Source organism: Emys orbicularis, chromosome 7 (assembly GCF_028017835.1).
Source record: "Emys orbicularis isolate rEmyOrb1 chromosome 7, rEmyOrb1.hap1, whole genome shotgun sequence".
NCBI classification, from domain to species: domain Eukaryota; kingdom Metazoa; phylum Chordata; order Testudines; family Emydidae; genus Emys; species Emys orbicularis.
The window spans coordinates 35,441,813-35,459,430 of NC_088689.1; the positions used below are offsets into that span (position 1 = coordinate 35,441,813).

At 39.9% G+C, this 17,618-nt stretch overlaps 1 protein-coding gene across 1 annotated transcript; it reads right to left on the bottom strand.

Annotated features, from left to right (window-relative positions):
* Window positions 1-973: 973 nt before the first annotated feature.
* On the bottom strand, window positions 974-16,137 carry LOC135881460 (lipase member M-like). Its single transcript, XM_065408122.1, has 9 exons — window positions 16,039-16,137; window positions 13,659-13,776; window positions 12,079-12,277; window positions 10,390-10,499; window positions 9,396-9,532; window positions 7,491-7,640; window positions 4,909-4,980; window positions 3,000-3,065; window positions 974-1,207 (listed from the first exon to the last, which is right to left on the bottom strand). The coding sequence occupies exons 1-9, from the start codon at window positions 16,135-16,137 to the stop codon at window positions 974-976; spliced, it is 1,185 nt and encodes a 394-aa protein (XP_065264194.1).
* Window positions 16,138-17,618: the final 1,481 nt, after the last annotated feature.

Here is a 17,618-nt window from a genome sequence, read left to right on the forward strand (position 1 = left end):
TCTCTCCCCTCTCAGAATTATGTAGATTTGGGCTGAAAACAGCTCTTTTCCTTAATTAAATGTTCCAAGTGAAACTAACTGATAACTCAGACTCACTCTGTAAATAACTGCTAATGATGCAGCCATAATGGAAGGTCAGGGTTACAGTTTCCTGTCTCCTGTCCCTTTAAGGGTTAGAAGAGATCAAGGGGGACACAGCTGGTAACAGGGTGTGGTCCGAGGAGTGTTCAGTGTGCTTCAGAGACACTCAGCAGCACTGGGGCTTGTGTAAGGCTGCATTGATGAGAGCTAATTTTCTAATAAATCCTGTTTGTTCCTGCAGTTTAAGAAGTGAGAACTTTGACTGGAGGCCAAAGTGCTGAAATGAAGGGATTGGAAGCAAACAGAGATTTATGGATTATGCATTGGAAACAAAGAGGATGAAATCCCAGCCCCATAAAGCTCCATAGCACAACGCCCATTGCCTTCAGTAGGGCTAGGATTTCACCCAGTAGTATAGGAAAAGCTGGTCAAATAACGAGGGTGGGAGCAATTATTCAATCAAAAATGCCAAACAAAGAAAGAAAATATTTGTAACAGAATTATTAATCAACACTAGTTACAGAACAGGATTCTTTATCTTCTAATCCATTCCGGGCAGGGATTACCTCTGTTTGTGGAGTAGCCAGCACAATATCAACTGGGGCCTTTTGGTGCTACCATAACACATCTGTACTACAATGACCACTCCAGAATTGTTTATTGAGTGAATTTGTTCCATCTAAGAAAAGTAGCTCAGGCTTGCTGAGATGGTGGCCTACCCACTGAAACTCACCAGCAGGATGGAAAAATTGGTGCAGAAACAAAAAAGGCATAAAACCAAACCAGTCACAAGAGGCCATTTTTATTTAGATGAGTGCAGTAGCATGCATGTCCACATACGAGACTCAAACATTTTTCATAAGTAGACCAAATCCTTAAGTGGTCTGTGGTTTTATGGATGCTTCTCCATCAATTCAAGGATTTCATCATACATACGCTGGGTTGCATCAAGACCCCAGATGAAATCAACATGGGTCCAATCAGGAAAATACTTATAGAAAACTAGATTTGTAAGTCGAGGGAGTAAGACTGCAGTCGCCTGTGGGCTTGTAACCAAGTCACGTCCACCATTCCATAATGCTGTTGGCACGGTCATATCTTCTACCTTATAAAATGGAGGGGTGGTCTGTGGGAGGGAGGAGGCAATTAAAAAAAAATCAGACAAATGAAAGTCCGCAACCTCAATGATTTTTAATCCAAATATAAGTGTTAGCCTTGCATTAACATAGGAGTTGTCATTGCAGTCCAGACCAGTGGTCTTTAATTATTAATTATTATTATTAGTCATTTGTATTATCATGGTATCTAGGAGCCCTAATCATGGCCCAAGAGTGGTTTGTGCAGGCACACACAGGAAAAAAAAGATAATCTTTACCTCAAATCTATTGCTTTTAATCAACCCACAGTTACCTCATTATGAGGTAGGGCCCTGACAGTACATCAGACATAACCTTTCTAAGCAATGGTGGCAACAGGTGGCTTGGGAGTATATTTTGAATTGAAGGCACATTTCTTGGGAGATAAACTCCTCAGATCAGCATCCCCTAGTCTCTCTGGATCAGCTCTCGCATGACCCTCAGAACAATCATCTGAGCCTAGAGATTCTTCTTGGTAACAACAGGATATCTAGTGGTCATGGGTGGTTTATCTTAAACTTTTACTGTGGCGATTGTGGAGCTCCCCATCCTGTCCCTGTGAGTTCAAGAACAGTGTGCCATCTGGTTATGGGCTGCCCACTTTATCATCATGATGGTGGATAGATGAGTTTGATGTCTCCAGACGATGCTTCTGTGAGAGAGGCTACATCACTTACTCAACATCTAATTCATTGTTTGGGCCATCAGAAGGCATATGCCAAAAGAAGAATGGTTGTAAAGAAGATGCAAGGAGCCATACCTTGGATAACTATGAAAAACGTGCTCATACTAGAAGTTTTGTCCTAACCCCACCACTGAGAGTTTGTCCTGTGCCCTTAAGGGAGAAAGTTGATGTCCTATCTAGTTTTTTGTTTTAATTTTCTCTGAGATAACTGGGATGTTGATGTCTGATCTTTACACCTACTGAGACTTTGCACCAAGATTTTCAAAACCAGGAGCCAAAGTTTTGCTTGAAATTCCTGATTTAGGCTTCTATGTAAGTAGCCTGATTTTGGAAAGTGTCCAGCGCCCAACATCTCCCACTGACTTCAATCTGAACAGACCTAACTTAAATAATTATACAAAGGGAAGGAAAAGAGGGATTGTCATTATCCCCATAGGAAAAAAGGGAAACCGAGGCACAAGCAGATTAAGTGACTTGTTCATGGTCACACAGAAAGTCTATGACAGAACTGGGAGTTGAAGCCAGATCTCCTGATGGCCACTCCCATACTTTAATGCAAGGCCACCTTTCCTTCTGTGCCTTCTGGCTCCCTTTTCTGCGTAGGCATATTCAACCCCCCCGCCCCCAACTCTATTACAAGGTGCCTAAATAACCTCCAGGTACACTAAGGATTTTCTTCCTTACTTCTGACTCTAGACTCTGAGGCACAAGCTTCCTCATTTTTTGAAATCCTTATTTCTAAAGCTTAGTGTCACAGGGCTTGGTTTTGTTAAAATTCTTTTCCCCGGGGTGTTAAACTTAATTCTATTGTGGTCACTATTTCTTATTGGCTCACACACAGTTGTTTCTTGAATCAACTCTTGTGTTTTGTTCAAGATTAAGTCACAAATAGCCTTTCAGTTGTGCAGCCTATACCACCCGTTCCAAGAAAAGAGATAATTTAGGGTCTCAAGTATGACAGCTCTGACCATAATCAGATTGGAACCCAGGTCTCCAGAGATGAAAAAGCTAATGCACAAACCACTGTGCCACCTTGATCCCTGCAGGTACATAGTCTTAACTTTCAAAATAAACAAACATAAATCACTTTTCCCTACCTGATTATATTTATCTTTGTTCTTACAGCCATAGTCAAAATATTTAAATTCTCCAGATTTAGATAACTAAAAAGAAAATACAAGGGTGTAAAATGCAAAACACAACTGAATTATCTTAATTTGTTTTTCTGCTTTAAAGTGTCATAAAATGCCCAAACTAAAGAATAACACTAAGATGCAAAGTTCAACAGAGTTTCTATAAACAAGAATACGTAGCTGTGCAATATAAAAGATAAGCTGATTTCATAACATTCTTTAAAATCATTCTCTCTATTTACTCTTAGGGAATATTTTCATTTAAAACTATATATTCAAGACTCAATAATACACAAATGTATTTTTTAAAAATATCAGGTATCAGGGTGAAATGAATGGGGGCAGGGACTCAGTGCAGCTTGGGTACTGTGTATATAGAGAAATTCCCCTACTACAGTGGGACAAATCCCCTCTTACACTTTGCTGAAGTATAGTTTTGAGCCCCAATAAATCCAGTAAAAATCCAGTAAATCCAGTAAAAAAGCACATAAACCAGTACTAGTCTTTAAGTACATGAATAGTCCCTTTGAAATTAATGGGACTATGCATATTCTTAATGCTTTGCTGGACTGGGACCTTTTTGTGAGCTTCTTTGAAGAACTTACTCAATGTGGTCTTGCCTCAGTTGTAAAGATTTCACCTGTAACTAACTAGGCCTCCAGTCCCTTAGGTAAATTCCATGGGGTGTCTTGCAAATTATGAACTCTATTGCCCCAGGAACAGCAATTGCATCTGGAGGTAATGGACCTGCCAGTACTTGAAGGGAAAAAAGTCAGGCAGCTGGAGTTACTGCCATGGGAGTATGTGATTATCTACCAGACGAGGGCATTTCTTTTGCCACACTTTTCAAGAGTATGTGCACCGAATTGAAGAAAATCTTTCCCCACAAATTATTCACCTTTCATCCTCTTCAAATAAATTTCAGCAACATCTGGATGATGTTGACATAGATCAGGAATTCCTTCGTAAAAATAATATGGAGGACTAAAGCTTGTTCTCCGAAGACATTTATAGAAACTCCCATTGGGTATAATATGTATCTTTGTGGGGAAAATGAAAACCTGGAAAGTATACCATGTAATACAGTATCTGAAAGACCCAATATGTTGCAGTGCTCAGACCACAACTTCCCCTGCAGAAATGCCTTGCAAGATCAGATTGTATGTGATTTGCCTAAAATTAGACAGGAATTCTGTGGAGAACCCAGCTTTCCTGTCTCTCACATTTAACTATCCGTCCAGCATTGTTAACCACAAAATCAATCATATTAGCACCTTTGAGTATATTAAAACATTGATCCAGGGAGGAATTGAGTACTTGCAACTCCTATTCACCTCAGGATCCAGTTCTGAGTCACTGAGGCCATGCATATACTAAGAAAAAATTGTCTGCTCAGCTCACTGAGGTTTTGAGAAATTTTTGTATAACTTGGTTAATTTTTCTCCGTCCTCCCTTCTCCTTCATTGAGGACATATAGCAGAAGGAGGATATTTATTACACTAGAAATATTTTTCCTCTCTGCTTGTATAGATAATTCTTTCTTTATTTTGGATCATCAGAATTCTTCTCTTTACCGAAAAATTTATAAACTAAACTAAAATAAAACAAACAGATAATACCTAAACAGTGAGCAGATTCTGAATGACCCTGTTAAATGTAATACAAAACCACACTCTCTGCTACCAAAGAGAGATGATTATTTCATTGATAAATAGCTGATTTTCTCCTATACAAATTTTTAACTGAATAAGTGTGATACATAATACATAATGAAGTGTGAAAGGAAGAATTTTTAAACACCATCCATTAGTGCAGTATATTTATTTTTAAAGAAGACATGGTTAAACAGTGCAATAAATATCAGAAATCCTACCTGGCCCCAGTGGATTATATTTTTTACAGATGTATAATCTGGAAAACTTGCTAAATACACATCTGCCCGGCTCTGCAAGAAAAAAATTATTGTTACACAATATTCATTTTCTAAGTGAAGTTATCACGGACAAAATTCTACTTTCACTTAACATTCAACTTAGTTACACCTATTCAAGATCTAGGCACAGGACACAATTTAAAATAGAATTTTTTTCACAGTAAATCAAATAAATTTTACAAGAAACCCAGGGGAAAATGTGGAAGCCTAAAAACTGTACCCACTCCAAACACAGCCCCTTTCCCATCCCCCTGCTCCTAGGAAAAGCCTGAGAGAACAGTTGGGGCTTACTTCAAGTCCGAAAAGTTATAATTTCCAGGCATTAAAATAGGTTTTAACCAACTGCATGACTGTAACTCTACAAAAGGCAAGTGTAGTGGGAGCTAAGCCCACATTTTGTAGTGGATACGTCATTACACAGCAAAATTTCATGAGTTCAATTGGTTTGGAGCATACTTAAGTCATGCTTTGAGTGAACCAGAGATTTATGGTAGCTGAAGAAAATCACATGACACTCGGTCACACTGCATAGCTTCCACTCAAAGAGAGAGAAACGGGTGTTTTGACTGCTACTTACTGTGATGAGGTGTATCTACCCTAGACTGGCCCAGCTAGGATTGACCACACCCTGTGGGCTGAAGAGGCCAAGCCTCCTTACTCCCGTTAGACATGCTCTAACTGGAAGTAGGACATAAAATGGAGCAGCCCAGCTCAGTCTGGGCTGACTGAGGAGGAAAGCGGACATACGCTGCCGGCTCCTGCCAGAGAGCTGCTGGAGCTCCAGACTGCTGAGTCCAAAGACGTGGAATCCAAGCTGGAACTCCCCTCAACCACAAAGGACAAGAGAGATGGGAGGTCACTACCCCCAATGGAACAGATGGAGCAGGAATCAAGGGTTGGAAATGAACCAAGAAATGTGAAGATTGAAATAGGAAACCAAGCCTGAATCCAGGACTACTGGTTTCACAGGCTCTGGATCAGGACCTGGTGGAGCAGGGTGGGCCCGGGTCCTCCTACCCCACCCTGCAGCTGCTGCTGGGTGAGGGCACCACCTGTAGGGTGGACACAACTGCCCAAGGGAAGCTCCAAGGATTCTGGCTGCTTGGCTGCGTTGCCCTGAGAGCAAGGGTGGCTCTAAGGACTCTGTCCGCTGGGTCCCAATACCCTAAAGACAGGGGACACCCTGGTGACTCTCGCTGCTTGAGCCATAGCTACCCCTTTCATTGTCTGCCTTGACCCAACACCTCACAATGCTTTGTATCTACCCTTTGACACTTACATTCAGTGTTTTGATTCATTCTAGTCTTAAACTCAAAGATCCTCCCCACAGCCATGTGAAGGGAGAAACCAGTCAGAGACAGATGCTAGCAGGAGCAGTTGCAGAAATAGTTTAAGCAAGGATTGCTGTACTAGGCAGAAAAGAGGGTAAAATGAAGCCCACCCAATACCCAAAACTGTGCAGATGAGAATCCCCTCCACTTTCCCCATTCCTATTACCATTCCTTCCACATTCAATTTGGGCTTGAAGAAAGAAACTTCAGGGAGGTCCAGCGAGACTGGAGCCAGCAGAGCAACTGAAGAAGCAGTTTAAGCATGGACCAACTGACTGATAATCTAATTGTTTAATCTGATTGTTTAATCTAATCCCATTCCACCCCCTGCATCAGTCTCTGCATTTTAGAATCACTGTCCCTCCCACCTTCCTCCATTCCCGCTTCTCACCTGTTCTGTCCCCCTCATTGCTCCGCCTTGCTTTTCTTTCCATTTAGCTAATGTTTTCCTAACAGAAATCATAATTAAAAAATCCCTGAACTAACATGACAATTGATACTAGCACATTGTTCTCTCTGCTTATGTGTTCTATCCCTTTTCTCACCCTATTGTGTGTTTCTTGTCTATTTAGATTGTGAGGTCTTCCAGGCAAGACTGTCTACTATGTGTCTGTATAGTGCCTAGAACAATGGGGCCTGATCTTGACTGATGCTAGAAACTATCATAATAAATAAGAGTCATAATAAAAAAAGCAAAACTTGCACACAAACCCATGTGAATTTAAACCAGCACTACTACTGATCCTAGTCACCCAAATTATTTTGGAAACCCATTGTATTCAAAATTCTTCTCATTGACATAGCAATAGGAAAGGGATGAGCACTGACATTTGCAGAAGGAAAAAAACTCAATTTTTTCTGAAATGGAGTAAAAAAAGAAAGAAGCGCTTCAGCAGCAAAGACAAGGAACAGATGAACCAAATGTAAAGGCCACAGTTAGTTCTAGATACTTATGACACACACAAAAGCCTTCCCAAACTCTGCAACAGTCTAAAGACCTAGTTCTCTTATTGCAGGTTAGATATTCTACGTTTCTATAGCACCCAGCACTGTGGGAGCGCAATCCCGAATGAGGATTTGGGGCACTAATATATACATTGTTGTATATGATGATGGCATGTTGCACAAACACTGTGAAACTCAGAAGCTGTTTTATGCAGATTAATTAACTAGGATTGTTACTATACGTACCACATTTAAGTTTTTCTCATTAAATCCACCTAAAATAAAAAAGAGGGTTTGGATGCAAAGTCGCTCTATTAGTGCAGTTCCGCACACCTTGGCAGTAAGTGATTTCAGTCTCGCACTTAACAGACAGAATTCTTTCTTGCCAAATACAATCTGAGAAAATATAAAGATGTTGTTCACCATGACTCTTAAATGCATTGATTACTATTGTTCTCTCTCAGAAAGACTGAGGTAAAGAGTTAAATTTGTAGGAACAGCTTTACCCAAGCCAAGAATTCTTCCATATACAATTAGTGAATGACAGATGCACTTCAGTACTAGTAAAATGTCACAGCCTGTCCTCTTTTGTTCACCTAAGGAGAGGGATCACCATTCTTGGCCGAGCTGTGATAATCTCTCCATTTTCTCCTACTTTTCCTTCACAAAATAAATGCACCCCTTGGAGAGACCATGGGTGAACTCATGATTCCATAGAAGCCAATGGAATCCCATGAGGCACCACAGTGGCTTGGCCACAGAGAAAAGACCACATGGCATCATCTGGTCCATAAACATGGGTTATAGATGATAATAAGGGCATGGAGCAGTGGTTCCCAACCAGGGGTACGCGTTCCCGTTGGGATACTCAGAGGTCTTCCAGAGGGTACATCAACTCATCTAGATATTTACCTAGTTTTACAGCAGGCTACATAACAAGCACAAGCCAAGTCAGTACAAACTAAAATGTCAAGCAGACAATGACTTGTTTATACTGATCTATATACTATACACTGAAATGTAAGAACAATATTTATAGTCCAATTGATTTATTTTATAATTATATGATAAAAATAAGAAAGTATGCATTTTTTCAGTAATAGCATACTGTGACACTTTTGTATTTTTATGTCTGATTTTGTAAGCAAGTGGTTTTTAAGTGAGGTGTAACGTGGGGGTACATGGGACAAATCAGACTCCTGAAAGGGGTACAGAAGTCCAGAAGGGTTGAGAGCCACTGGCATGGAGGACCCAGAGGTACAACTGCCAGAAGGGACCCGAGTGGCTCTGATAGAGGCAGAGATTATGGACCTGAAATGAAGCATTTCATTTTGATTTTTGTGACAGAAAAGTCATCCAAAAATTATCTTTCCTTGTAGAATATTTTGATTTCAAGGTAAACCATTTTCTAACGGGTAACCAGGTTACTTAATTTTTTCAACGAGCGCTACAATTTTCGATAGTATTAATTAAATTCATCTAGATAATTTGATCTAACATCACACCTTTTAATCCTGGCCTAGACAAGACCTTTCTGTTTAAGGAGCAGTAGGATCTCTGAGCCAAAATTTCCCAATCTTTAAAGTGAGGGTCATGAGACAGACCTACTTCTGAAAAAATATTTGCAGAGTGCTGTATACATTTGAGAAGAGCTCAAGAATTGCTGGCTCTCCATTCCTATTTCTGGGGGAATGTTTCCTCCTTCTTTCCTCAAACTTTATGGTCCTTGAAAGAACATGCCATTTCTCATGCCTGACTCTTTGTCCAAAGTGGGGGCTTTTCAGGCTTTTGGATGTCTGTCAGTGAAAAGCTTTCAGGCTTGATATTTCCAGAAAAAATCAAAATTCAGACATGCATACATCAAGTGGAATAAGTCGATGAAAAAGTTTTTAGTTTCCCCACACACACACACACACACACACAAAATCCCCAGTTTCCCCTAACCCTTGTCTCAATACATTTATCACACTATTGTTGCATGATGCATGATAAACTTATTTCTATACATAATGTTCTGCACTGCTGCATGGGAAATGTACATATAACACTCCAGTGTGCATACAAGCCACAGATCCTAAATTTCCATTTACAACTTTTTCATATAACAACATTTATTCATGAGAGTAATGAAATATGGAGGATTCTACATACCCTTAATAAATCAGTAGGAAGAAATATCAGTTGTGTCAGAGGGGCTTTGCTTTTGTTTAACGTGTATGCAGGAGCCAAGGCAAAAAATATTTTGATTTTTTGAGCCAATTGAGGCATGGCTGAAAATGCAATAAAAGCTGAGAAAGCAAAAGAGATTAATTACAGCACTCTTAGAAACAAGTTACAACATACAACAAGCCAGTATAAACAGGCAGAGATTGATTTGATTAAGGTAAATGTTAATCTCCAACCTCAATGTATATTTTGTTTGTAAAAAAAATCAGAGTTGATGCAGAAAAAAAAATTGAAGATATCTCAGGGTAAACACAAGCTAAGATCTGTGCCCACTAGCTGGAACTACAGGTATCTGATATTAAATTAAGGACAATCTTTGCTAACTATACAGGCAATCTTTTCTCCGTGTCTGCCTCAGAATATGCTGGAGAACAACAATTTCAATAGTGTACATTTTGGAGGACTCTTGGATTTCTCTTCTACATCGCCAATTTTTTTAAAATGAAATGAAAACAAAAAAACTGTTAATACTGTGTTCCCTCCCTGTTTATAAGGCCGTTTCAGTTACAAGTAGTGGAAAGAAGGTTTGAGATAATATGAGAGTCCCAAGAACATACTCAGAATTTAACAACAAGAGGAGGAGAACAGCCTTAACATGACTATCATTTGTGTATCCAGTTCCAGTACTGAGATCTATAATCTCAATTCCATCCATCTGCTTTTCTGTCCACTCAGCTCCCTACTCAAAATTTTGGTCTCCCCTCTATCTCCTTCCCAAGATTATGCACAGTTGGGAATTACTCTCTCATTCGCACATCTGAATGGAAGTAGACAGCAGCGATGCACTCATTTTGACCAGTCTCTTGTTATAAGAGCATGTGAATAATATTCACAGTGAAATTACAGTCCCAATCAAACCTTAACTATGAAATAGGGACAAAAAGACAAAACACATTTAATGGTCTTCTTCCGAACATACCTATGGTACAGCCCTGAGAATACCCAATGTAATACAAGTTCTGTTGTCCAGTTTTCTGCAGAATGAAGTCTATCAATGCTGGAAGGTCATACATAGCCATTTCATGAAAACTGCAACACAAAAAGAGAAAGTTGCTTGCATAACTGAGTTGTAATTCCTGCTCCTATGTAGCATTTAAAAGCAATTATTGAACCACACATCTGTCCATTAATAAAAATAAAGTATAGTTTTGGATGTGAATTGTTTCTTTAGATATTTCTTTTGTGTTTATTTTGTTCTGGGTTGTTAATTAAGAGAAAAAGGAGGGTTTTTTTTTAATAAAGTGAGGCATAAGAGTCGTAGGTTGAGGTAAGTACTATGCAAGCAGGATTCTTTATATTATTATTTTGTGTATGTCTATCATATCCCCTCTTCTTTCTCATCTCTAAACCAATAGTCTCAGTCTTTTCTGCTTTCTCTTCGTAGGGAAGTCTCCCCATGCATATCACTCAAGACCTCTATTTCTGCTATTTGCTTTTCAAAGTAGCATGACCATCATCAAATGCAGTATTCCAGGTATGGACATTGATTTGTATTGTTGCCCCTACACCAATGCCTGTTCTCATTTCAGTCTTGCTCCTCTGCTGAATAGTAGAATTCAAGGGCCTGGCAGGGTCGTTTCCAGTGCAGAAGAAATCAGTGATGAATCTGGGTATATTTTAAGTGTAACTTGATTTATTTAACATGTGTATACCAGCCCTGACATGAGATGGCCAAAGAGCATGCGGCTTCTTCCAGGAATTTCAGTTCAACAGTGGCTGGTGCTCAGAAAGCAACCCTAGCTACACCTAACCCAAGTCAAGAGCCAAGGTTCATATTCCATCTCCCCCGAAGCTGCCTCTACACAAAACAACCTGGCATAGCTAACACTAATAACAACACAGCATGTCTTTATTCTCATACTAAGAAAAAAGAACTTTGAAGTTTGTGTGTAAACAGTGCTACATGGGGATGGCTGCCATAATAATACATCGGTATATTTTAAGTATTTTCCTTACCATTCATTATGCATCCTAACATTTTGTTTGCTTTTTTATGATTGTTGCTGAAAATTGAGCAGAGGTTTTATCTGACCCATCCACTATGACACACCGTTCCCTTTACAACTTAGAACTCAGCAGTGTGTCAGCATAATTCACATTATTCCTTCTTATCTCCAGTAGCTAGCACTCCTCATTCTCTATGCACCTTCCTCACCTATCATGCAGTTGCAGTGCAGTCAGAGAGGTAGCATGGTATAGCAGATTGGGCACCAGCTTGGGAATCAGAAAATCAGGATTTTATTCCCATCTTGGCCAATGACCTGCTGCGTGACATTATGCAAGTTAATTGATATCATTGTACTTGTTTTGCTGATCACTCTGTTTTATCTATTAGATGCTTAACTCCTTGGGATACAGACTGTCTCTTACTGTTAGAACTGGCTGAAAATTTTCCACCAGGACAGTTTATATTGGAAAATTTTCCAAAATAGATGCTCTAAGGGAATTTGACAAAATGTCATTTAAAAAATCAGCAGTCAAACATTTATAAGTTGTAATATAAAATAAAGAAGTTGAAATCTAAAGAGTTGGACTGACCTGAAACAAAAATAAAAACAACAACTTTATTTCTTGTCCGCTTCAGTAGTTTCTCTCCAGTTCAGCCTACCTGAAATCCCAAAATTCCTCTTGGTCAATTGAAAGGTTCTGGTGTTTTCTAGACCAGGTGTTCCCTCTGCTGTTTCCTATCCAAACATCATAGCCTGCATCTGCGAGTATGAAGCCCAGGCTATTATTGGGCAAATTGGCAACCCAGTTGCTACCATCTAAAAGAAGGCCATGCAGAAGTAACACAGCAAGCTTTGGGCCTGGAAAATAACAAAATGGAATATTTCACAAAAACAGAACTTCTATAACATGGTAATGATGTAACACTGACTCCTCTTCCAGCCCAGGTCTAGAAGAGGAGGCAAATATTCACTGACTTTTTTACAGCAAACCATTGTAATACATTGTTTTAATATTCCATTACACAGGTCAGGGAACTGATTGAGAAAAGCAAAGTAACTTCCTTAACTTTACAAAGCCAGAATAACCTAAAATACCTCTTGATTCCCAATGCTCTGCTTATTCCTGCAGGCCACACTGTCTTACTGCCAGAGTTTCTGAACATCAAGGTCTCCCACTGATCCCAGTCCCATTCAATTGCAGTTGTCAATGTTTGGTAATTCTAATAACCAGGATCTAGGTGTCTCAAATTGGGCATCCAGAAAATGAGAACACAGTTAGTTGCGACATGTGAAAATTATGGTCTAATTGTCTTTCCCACAATCACATAGTAATATTTCTCTGTGGTGTAACCAGGGATAGAAACTAGCTCTTCTGGACAGTACACAACTGCCTTACTCATTTGAGTACACAATCCAGCATTGTCCAAAAATTTTATTTCAGTCTTTCTAGATCTCTGTAGCATAAGTCTGAGTAGTGTTACGCTCAGACTGTACATCCCAGCAACAGCAATGTGCACAGAATAATTTTGGACCCTTCTCGGTTTACATCATAAGTTTGAGAATTACTCCTACGTTGAGCAGATCATTAGGGCTCAGTTCTGGGCTCTGGACACAGAAATTCCTGCAGTAAATTCCTCTTCTTAGATTTGGCCATTTCCATTGCTGAAATGATTTACCTTGAAACAGATGATGTTTCCCAGAGTATTTGACTTGCTAAGAAACAAGAACGTACAGTTCATAATCAAGCTCAACCAACACGCACTTCTTTGCCATTGTGTTCTCCATCATCTGTCCCTCACAGGGAAAAGTTCCAACTCCCAGAGGATATGGGAGAGACCACAACTGCTTACCAAGAGCTCTTCAGTGAGCATTTCTTCTCAGGAATAAAGCATTTTCCCAATATGATGAAGAGGAAAGTTTTACATCACATCAAGGGACTGATTCATTCTCCACTGGAGAAGGGGGTGAGAATGCAACCTCCCTGAACTGGCTTGGCTATTAATGCATTTACTTTAACCATGAAAAGGCAGGGTTTCACCATAGAAAAGCTTTTTTAATTGGTAACTGGGGTCCCTGGGAGCCCCACCAGAGCAGGCTGCCACTGAGATGAGAAGAACTAGCACATTCCCAGAAAGCCCTGGCTATACCCTCTTCCTGCCATAGCACCTTCTAGGCAGATCTTCCACCAGCATCTCTCAGGACCGAAACGAGACCCAAGAACTTCTGAAAGGAGCCATACCTGTGTACCTAGGATTTCCTTTGCCATGAGGAATTCTGTTCATGCTAAGGTAATAGCCATCAGCTGTCAGCACTTCATACTCTTCACTCGGGTATCCTTTGTCCAGGATCTTCTCACTCTATGGAATGAAAACAAAGGGTTTTGCCTAATTTTGTTTATGTATGTCCCTTTAATCCACTATCTCATGCAGGTATGAAGGAAATCAACAAATCAGTTTGATTTTGGTTTCATTTCCATGTGCTCCTGCATTTTCCTGATTTGTTCAAGTGATGTCAATCAAAGCCCGAATGCTGCAAGAGTTAGTCTCTCTCACTGTATTTCTAACATGAACCAATCCAGGAAGCTCTGGAAATCTTCCCAGAGAGTATAAGCTGTTGGTTTCCATCTCAGTTCCCAGAACATGGAAGTTCAGAGAAGGCTGAATTCAAAATTCTAAACATTCAGATGCTTTTCTATCTTAATTTTAGTCTATAAAATATTTGCACATTCTCCCATCACTTATCCAAATACTAATTCCAATGAGGAAGTGTTAGTGAGAATAAATATTCAGAAATCTATTGGTGGAAGCAGCTTTTAGTGGAATTCTAAGGTCAAGAATAAGAAATGTGAACCATAAATTGAAAATAAGGAAATATTTAACTTTTGAGTCTAATCAAAAGAGGAAATAAGTTTGCTGAGTGGAAATAAGTCTGGGTGCCAATGTTTCACTTTTTCACAATACAAATACTCCAATCCAAAGCAATAAATTAGATGCTCGGATCTCTGATGTATACTGAGAAAAGCCACCTTTAGAATCTCCGAAGAGCCCGGTGATAAGAAGCAGAGAAGACAGCTGACATCTGAAAGCTGTTATCAAACCTGCCAAATATAGGCTTGCTCAGGAGTCGTTTTAAAGAAACCAGGAAGATCTAACTGTACATGAGTCAATGTATGGCACACATTGCCCAGCTGCCCTGCCCTTATGAGCCTCTACTGATAATCAGCAAAATGAGGTACTAGGAATGCTGAACCCGTCCCTCTACCACTTCCTACAGCCCCCTGTTACTACAGCCCCGACCAGCAGCTGCCTGCTATCCATTCTGACGTGTAAACCATATAGTTCAAATATAATAATGTAACTTAATTACTCATAAAAATTATCCATCTAAACCATTTGGTGAATAGTTGGTCTAATTAATACATTTGAGGGATCAGGAACACCATGTGAGTGATTCACAAATGGAAAAAAAGTCCTAAATTCATTAGAATATTTATTCTCTCATAAATAATCTAACTGGCTCTATTTTTACACACTTCAAGAGTACTAAGTCCTGTCAGACCACAGAAGGTCCAAAAAGCAGAGGAAAGACCAGGTCTCTTCCTCAGCTGGGAATGGTGTGGTGCAGGTTTGGGGTGAAGAAATAGGAATGCCTTACAGCTGGACTCTTCAGCATCCTCAACAGTGAGAAGTTGAGTTCTGTGAAACTCCCCACATTCATTGCAACATGCCTCTCTCCCAGGGAATGCAGAAGGGTGTTTGTAGGCAGAGCCTTTCTACTTATCCAATCACAGGCCAGAAATAACCAGCTAACACTTGTAAAGTAAAATTAACTGTGCTGGGCTAGGGAAAGAAAGGGACCAACTTTGATTCTGACCCTGCAAGTAGCTGAGCCCTGCACCTCATATGATCAGGCACTTTGTGGATTATTTTATATATGATCCACAGACATTTTGTCTAAGTTAAAATGAAAAGGTACTAGCTCATGATCAGTGGTTAAGCTGGATGTGAATTCTCATAGATGGGAATACCAGATTAGATCCTTAAACAGGAAACAAATATTTTTAGGAGAGAGTGAGCGGGAGTACCAGAACTCACCCTTTTAAGAACTTTTTGTCAAGCTTCCAAGATATAAAAGCATCCCTGATTCATTAATACTATTATGCAATATCAAGTTTATGTTTTTAATTAGCAGTATTAAATTAATCAAGCGGTGTAGCTTTGATAGTGAAATCACTATTTACTGTCTGCCAATTCACTTCTTGTACTAGTGGGAGAAAAGCTCAGAGGGGAAGAGCGCAAAAAGTTGTTCTACTTTATGTTCGCTGTATTTTTAATAAAACTGGACCCAATTCAGAGCAGTGGTGAAACTTCACAGACCACAGATGAGTTCAGTATAACTGAAACCAGACTCAATAGCCAGTACCCATCATGATCTCTGCTCTAGCCAAGGCAGATTAAATTGTACCCTTCTGGAAAAATGGAGAGTGCCAGTAGGTGCTGGAGACCTGGGAGGCATTTGTTTAAAGGACAAATCTGTTAGTATAGAAATTATAAATAAATAACATAAGTAACAGTGAACACATGCCATTATTTCCAAACTTTCTCCAATAAGAAACTTACAATATTCATAAATGCCTCAGGATTCCCATGTCCTCCTCTTATGAGTTCTGAATCTGCAGTTGCTTGTGTCAGATATGTCACTAGAATGAACAGCCACATCTTGGACCTGTGCAAAATAATTTATCCATCAATAGTTTTGGTAGGAACACATTCATAAAAATGACACTGCTCAATGATGACATAAGTCAGTGTAAAAAAAAAAAAAGCAAGGAGTTTCTCAGGAAGACAATATTAAACATACAACTGCCAACTATCCTTATGTGAAGGAAAGATAGGAAGAATCATAAGAGGCGAATATGGAGTGGCATAATGATCTTAAAATCAAAAAGGAATCCTACAAAGAATGGAAATATCGATACATTGATAAAAAGTAGTAGAAAAGTTTAGCAGAAGCATGTAGGAACAAAATTAGAAAGGCTAAGGTACATACTGAGTTACACCTAGCAAGTGACATAAAAGATAATGAGGTTCTTTAAGTATATTAGGAGCAGGAGAAATATGAAGGAATGTGTAGATCCTCCACTTATCAGGGAAAGACAGCTAATAACACAGGATATGAAGAAGTCTGAGGTGTTTAATGCTTATTTTGCTTCAGTCTTCCTTAAAAGGAAAAATGGTGACCAGATACTCAACACAATTAATATTAACAGTGGGGGAAGTGGGAGAGAAACAAGCCAAAAACAGGGAATAAACAGGTTAAAGAATATTTAGTTAAGTTAAATGCATTGAAAATGGCACGGCCTGACAAAGTTAATACTAGAGTACTTAAGTAATTAGCTGAGCAATCTTAATACCATTAGCAATTATCTTCAAGAACTCATGGAGAATGGGTGAGGTCCCAGAGGGCTGGAGAAGGGCAAACACAGTACAGTAAAAAGCTGCTTTATCTGGCACTTCACCAACTGGAAAGCTCTATAAGCTCTGATCTTCATTGAAATGCCAGTTTATAGTCTGGTTGGCGTGGGGCCGGCAGGGGGTTGGGGTGTGGGACAGGATAAGGAACGTGGGCTCTGGGAGGGAGTTTGGGTGCGGGGGGGGGGGCAGAGTGCCGGATCAGGGGCTGCTCACTTCAGGTGGCTCCCCGCAAGTGGCAACCTGTCATTGGCTCCAGCTCCAGCTACTTCTAGGCAGAGGCATGGCAGGCTTCTCTGCACTCTGCCTACCCCCGCCCCCACCATGAGTGCCATCTGTGCAGCTCCCATTGGCTGGGAATCAAAGAGAATCCCATCACTGGAAGTTATTAAGAACAGGTTGGATAAAGACCTCTCAAGATGGTCAAGGTTTATTTTGTCCTGCCTCAGTGTAGGGGACATGATGATCTCTTGCGGTCCCTTCCAGTCCTACATTTCTAGGAGTCTATGAAAAATGAACAAAGCTATGTGGCTTTAAACTTTTAACATCATTGATGCAGATGGTTGAATTCAAGATCTCTGTCATTATCTTCAAGGCCTTCATTGAAGAAGAAACCTAAAAGATCGCCTGAAGCTCTGGGATAAGATTTGTTGTTAACAACTCCACTCCTTGGGTACAATGGAGCTGTCCTCAGCAAAGGTAAAACTTGTTTGTGCAGGAGACAGAAT